At 37.6% G+C, this 6,710-nt stretch overlaps 1 protein-coding gene across 1 annotated transcript in view; it reads left to right on the forward strand.

The window, feature by feature from the left end:
- Nucleotides 1-4,824: 4,824 nt before the first annotated feature.
- The window catches only part of LOC107655786 (uncharacterized), a gene marked incomplete at its 5' end in the record, with an annotated part of 31,156 nt that continues 29,270 nt past the window's right edge, over nt 4,825-6,710 (forward strand). The window contains 2 exons of the mRNA XM_016443367.1: nt 4,825-4,873; nt 4,971-5,315. Coding sequence (XP_016298853.1) covers nt 4,825-4,873; nt 4,971-5,315 — 394 coding nt within the window. The remainder of the gene's footprint in view (nt 4,874-4,970; nt 5,316-6,710) is intronic.

Consider the following 6,710-nt stretch of genomic DNA (forward strand, 5'->3'; position numbering starts at 1 on the left):
CCGTTGCCATTATCTGACCCTTGCCTGTCTCTAACCATGTCTATGAATAAAGCCTTGCATTTGGATCTGCACGTCTCATGTCTCGTCAGCCCCGTAACAATCATTAAGAGAGCCCAGCAGAGGCTGTTCTTCTTGAGAACTCGTAACAGGCTTCCCCAGAGACTGCTGACTACCTTCTACTGCTGTAATAGAAAGACAATAGAAAGTATTTTAACATACTGCTGTCCTGTGTGGCATTCCAGCTGCACTGCTGTGTACAAAAAAGAACTGCAGCGGATTGTGAAGACGGCTGAAAGAATTATCGGCTCCTCCTCCCAAACTTGTGTGACATCTATTCAAATCGTCTTCTCACACGGGCCACAAATATCCAGCAGGACCCCTCACACCCCGGAAATTCTTTTTTTTTTTACACTCTCCCTTCCGGTAGATTGAGGACCCCAGGAACACACACTAACAGAGCTATGGACAGGCTGCAGAAGTTATAGTCATTCTCTGTAGCCTCCGGGTCCAGTGCAATAACAGATTTGGTGCAATAATGACCTCCATAGAAATGGACAATGGACGATGGATTCTGGGCACTAATAACTTGCATGCAAGAGATTGTGTTTGTGTTTTACTTTATTTATTCTGTTTTAATGCTGCTAATTGGATTGCTCTGACATAATTTCGTTGTATAAACATATGCAATAACAATAAAGACCTATCCTCTCAGCAATGTAAAAATAAAAGTCCCGCTTCTGACACACCGAACACACAGAAAAACGTATCTGCTGATTAAAAAAAAAATATAAAAAATACAAATATTGGCTGATATATCGGGACCTTGGTGATACATCAGTCAAGCACAACTCACGACTCACCTGAAGATCCTTTTACACAGCATGAAACAGATCAAAATAATGGATGAACAAAGATGAACAAAAGAGCAAACAACCACCACAACTGAGCTATAACATATAAATAACTAAATCAGCTGATCTATCCAAGAAACAGACAATAATTAAATCTGATCAACTGAACTATAAATTACCACTATAAATGAACTAAATTATAAATTATTTCTCCTCCACGAAACTTTGGACTGAGCGTGTTTTAATTTGTGTTGCCATACAGCTAAACTCACAGGATTCTGGAGTTGGTGTCAATCTGCTGATGGCGTCTGTCTCATTCCACGCTGAAAAATCATTCATAATAATCATGATTCACTTCAAATGTGGAAGATTCAATTAAAACCGCTACAATAAAGAAACATGTCTCTGGACAAAACACACATTTCTGCTGCATCAAGACAGATGTGTGTGATGCTTTTAATGAACGTTTGCAATAATCACAAGGTAGATCATGACAGTAAGGAGTGCATTTAATGTGTTTAACATGTGTTAAACACAGCAATGAAACTTCAGTCTGACTTTCATGACTTTCATTGTGTGGACCAAAAAACCCTGAGATGTTCTTTAAAATATCTGCTTTTGTGATTCACAGACGAAATAATGTCATACAGGTTTGAATGGAGATTTTGGGTGAACTGTCTCTTTAAAGATCATAATCTGTACATTATAAATGTACAATGCTGAGAGTCTCGTATCTAAACTGCAGTGAAAGAAAGAAGCATTAGAGAAGCATTTATATCGTTTATGAATGTTTCATTGATTAACGCAGTATAAGTTCATTGTGTTTATGTAGGCCAGGGGTGCCCAAACGCGGTCCTGGAGCGCCGGTGTCCTGCAGAGGTTAGCTCCAACTCTAATCAAACACACCTGAAGCAGCTAATCAAGCTCTTGCTAGGCATACTAGAAACTTACCAGCAGGTGTATTGAGGCAAGTTGGAGGAGCGGGATTGGACACACCTGATGTAGGCTATAAATAAACATAATTTATGTGTGTTTTTAATTATATATATATATATATATATATATATAGTAGAATAATTATAATAATTATATATAGTCCGCAGTCAGGAGTATAGTCACACATTTTTAATTTAGGGTCATATTTCTGCTCATTTCTTGATCTTTAAAAAATGTGCAGTTTCAGATTATAGTCCCTTTACAGATGCTTTTTCTTCTTATTTTTCTTTTACTTTTTACTTTTTTAATTTTTTCATTCTTCATGATGCTTTTCCATTTAATCAGAACTGGTTTATCTAGATGAGCTGCAGATTCAATTTTTTTTTTTTTGTCAGTCACAAGGAACAAAGCACTGCAGGTTTAATCGTACTGCCTTCATTGCACCAGATCACTTTCAGTTTGACGACGCAGAGAGATGATCGTAACTTCAACTGAACATGGACCTGCTTATGTTCCTTTTAGTGACTGTAATTCCAGTTATATCAGACGGTATGTACATTGTTTTTCTTCCAGTTAATTCTGAAGGCAAGGCACATAGTTAATTATGTCCCGTTTAAATCTCTGCAAACTTACAGTATCAGTTACAGTTTTGGACACATTTGACTGAATTTAAGTTGCACGTGATCTTAAAAATCCTTTCTGCTGTAGAGGCTTCTGCTTAAATGCTTGAAATGAGATTGTGCCTACATATGGATTACTTTACAGAATAGTTCATCAAAATGTAATTATCTGTACTTAATAGTGAAGAAAAATAGAATCTCTCCTGCTTTACTCGTCATGTTCAACATGATTTTGCTTTATGTCTTAAGCTTTCAGTATTTTACTTAAGTGAACGTGATTTTAACTGAAGGGGAAGCCAGAGTGTGATTTCATTTGAAATTCATTCGAGTTAATTTGCCCAGCACTTCCTTTAGAGATGCTTTTCATTGTTTTATAGTGATGTTTTTCCAACTTAATCAGAACCAGTTTGTCTTGATTAGTTGCAGATTTTCTCGGTAAGGTAAAACAGGTTTCAACATATCCAGATGCACCAGAATGATCTCTTTTGAAACCTCAGTTTGACTTGCCTTTGACGAGCCAAAGTGATGATGATAATTTATCATAAGTGAACATGGACCTGTATATGTTTATATTTGTGTTTGTAATTTTAATAATATTAAATGGTTTGTACTTTCTTTTTTCCTCTTTAATCTAATGCTGGTGAAATAAGCGCACACAATTAACAAAATGAAAAGGCACACATGTATTTCTTTTTGCATCTAAAATTTTCATTAAGAATATTTCTGTGGATGAGCAAAGGAAAATCAGCGTTTAAATGCTTCCCATGATGCACCTCTTGAAGCTGAAGGTCCAGAAAGAGCAGAGCTGGAATCTAGACCAAAAAAAAACAAGCTCAAAGATGTTTAGATTTGATTAACTTTGGTTTGGTAACATTCATGTCAGCTTATTGTTATGTTGAGGTGTGTCACATTGACATTTTTATCAGGTCATGTTTCCTGGTTACCTGATTTGACCCAGCGTTTACAACCTGTTTTTTTTCTATAACAATGAAAGTGAAAGAATTTCTGTCAATGATTAATAAACACTGTTTGCTTGTGAAGTGCAAAAGCAAAAAACAGAATTTAATTTGACACAGATATAGGGACTTGTAAATTTGATCCTCCCTGAGCCACACACACAAAATATGTTTTAATATTATAAATTATATACATTGGTATTTGCATGATAGATGATAGAGAATCATCTATGCTTTTCCTATATGTCCCCTCATGTCTAAAGTTCAGCTCTGGGTCAAGTGTGTGTCTCTGCAGGTCAGGTAATGGGCCGGAAATCTTTACAATTCGTCACGAAAGCTGCCTGTTCCACATAAAGGCAGACCGTAAACTTACACGCTACTGGCCTACAGATTAAAAGCAAATCCAGCATAGACAATATCTGTGTACCTTGTAGTCCTGATCCTATAAGACCAATGCCCTTCTATCACTGTAAAAATGCCGATATTGTTATTAAACATAATAAAGTTGAAAGTATCTTTGGATCTTGGATGTCATCACCACTGTGAGTTTGTTTTGGTTTTATAGTGTATCAATAATCAAAAGAATCAAATCCAAGAGTAAAAGAAGACAAAAATACATAGATATTTCTTTAATAAAATGGTATAATTATTCAGTTTTAGACTCTGAATGAGACCAGTGAATCACATCAATAGATTACCATCAACACCTGATCATAATTTCTCCTGGCGTTTCTTGCTATTACAAAAGTGTCTTATAAATACAAAGTTGCAGCAGTCAGAGAAAAGCTAACATTCGAAAGTCAAGGGTCAAGAGCCCAACAAAAGCTAAACACTAATCCCCTTAATGGTAAGTAAAAAAATATATATATATTTTCAATAAATCATCAACATCTAATCCTCTGTTAACTCTCAATAAGAACTATAAAGTGAATGCATTCGCTCGGCACTGTCCAGTGCGTCACGCAGCTTTGCCACACAGATTTTGATAACCGGACACCTAAATAAAATGTGTGGCGGGCCAGAAGTAGACTGTGAGGTAATGAGGGTGCAGACTTTCCCTTGCAATGTACACTACCGTTCAAAAGTTTGGGATCAGTACGATTTTTCATATTTTTTGTTAGTGGACCTTGGTGAAATGGGGTGGACATCAGTGCTTACTCTCAAACTAAAGTACATCATTTTATAATAGTCTACATGAGATAAAATAGGGATACAAATTTTGACAGCTAAAAATGTAATTATCGGTTTTGACTACAAAACAAGCTGTATTTCACTTTTCTCTTTCCCTTTCTATGGGGAAAACATTGTTTTCAGGGTTGACTGTGCACGGTCCCCCTGGTTCTCTGGTTGCTCCTCTGGGATCTTCAGTGGTTTTGCCCTGTTATGTTGATGAACTTTTATCAGTGGAGGGTCTGGAGGTGGAGTGGAGAAGACCAGACTCTGAGACTTTAGTTCATCTGCATTCAGCAAGAGTCTGGTGAGACCGTGGTTCAAATAAACATTGATGTTGGTGAGTTTTGACTGCATGAGTTCCTTCCTTCATTTTCACTATGATTTTACAGAAACTAATATGTTTTATGGTGCGATATAACTGTTTTGTCTTTCAGAGCGTTTGCTAGTATCAGGATCGAGTCGCTCTATATCTGCGTCTGTGGGTGAAGACGTCACTCTGAACTGCTCTATAGACTCTCACATCACACTTGCAGATATTGAAGAGGTTTCATGGAAGAAAACAGATGAAGATATTCAGGTTCTGCTCTACCAAAACAATGAGGCACATTCATCAAATGAGCGATACATAGACAGAGTTGAGCTCTTCACTGCTGAAATCCCCAAAGGAAACTTCTCTCTCAGACTGAAGAGCATCAGAACTGAGGATAAAGGAGTTTACATGTGTGAGGTGTTTGCTGGAGGACTTTCAGCCAATGCAACTGTAGAACTGGAGCGACTGGGTGAGTAACAGATAAATGATGCACGTGTCATACTTTGTGAAACAGAACTTTTTATGGCTGCAGGGTCATGCCTTGTCAAATCAACTAAATTTGGTTTAGAAAGATGGCAGCATCATTATTTTATTTTTACACAGAGATTGGTAGGTCTGTTGCCTTTAGTAAAATATGTTGCCTTTAGCAATTTTTGCTGAAGGAAAATGAAGAAAAGTAATTTTCAGTATTTTTCTTTTTTGGCCAAAGTTTGCATGCCCGTAACTCAAGAAGTATTAAATATATCCTAATATCCTCTTAGATTTTGGTTCTTAAACTCTTCTTTTGGTATCTTTATTTTGAAATGGTGTGGAAGAGAGTGCTGTTCTCTCACTCCCCCACCTTCATTTGCTGCTGGTACTGAGAATCGAACCTATGGCCTTCGGGTTATAAGTCTGACTCTGTAATCATTAGGCCACAACTATTCCTTTGAAGAGCAAATAATGTTGAAACGAGAAATGTAGCTTGTTCCCCTAAATCAAAATAATTGCAAATGGACATACCTGTCTCAGAGGCAAAAATACACAGAATGGTCAAGTTGAGGAATATTAACTTAATCTCACAGGTCTATTCATAAGATTTTATGTTTGAATCAATTTTAGGGAAATTTGGAAGAAGGGATTTTTGTTCATTTTAAGTGCTTCTGAAGCTACCAAGAGATTAAAATAGGAGTATTGTATCTACTTGTTTGAAGCAAGTTTCATGCGTCCTAGGGAAGTGTGGTTGCGCTCCCCACACATTGTATTCACATCAATAAACCAAGATTTGCCTCACCTGGATTCTATTAGAATCTCCGCTTGTTATAAAATGTGAAGCATAGTGATAGATCAAGTAGTGTCCATTGCTAAGGGGCATATTTACCAGAATCACTGATAGTACCTCAAACTTTGGAACATTCAAGGGCTTTCACACTTGAAATAGTTAACCCTTGGTCATTTTAAACCACAAGTGTCAAACTCAGCTCCTGGAGATCCACTGTCCTGCAGAGTTTAGCTCCAACCAACTCCAACACACCTGACTGGAAGTTTCCAGCACTTTTCAAGACTTGGGATCAGGTGTTTTTAGGAGTGTTTAATTAGGGTTGGAGCTAAACTATGCAGGACAGTGGCTCTACTTTCTGCGTCCGCGAGTCCGCTAGGGTCCGCTATGGTATGCGTGACGTAAAAATCGTCATCTGAGAGTGTGTGCGGACATCCGCATGCCTCCCATTTTTTGTGACCGCGTGGACAAGTACGCGCAGTCAGTAAGCTACTGCGCATGCGCAGGCTGTGTGAAGAAGCCCGTTGCTACTTGAACCTGTACAATCCGTTGATAAAACAATATAAAGACAGCCAGATGTGCAATAACTCTGGGCAATTCTTTGTT

Source organism: Sinocyclocheilus anshuiensis, unplaced genomic scaffold (assembly GCF_001515605.1).
Source record: "Sinocyclocheilus anshuiensis isolate Anshui unplaced genomic scaffold, SAMN03320099.WGS_v1.1 scaffold1655, whole genome shotgun sequence".
Taxonomy (NCBI): Eukaryota; Metazoa; Chordata; class Actinopteri; order Cypriniformes; family Cyprinidae; genus Sinocyclocheilus; species Sinocyclocheilus anshuiensis.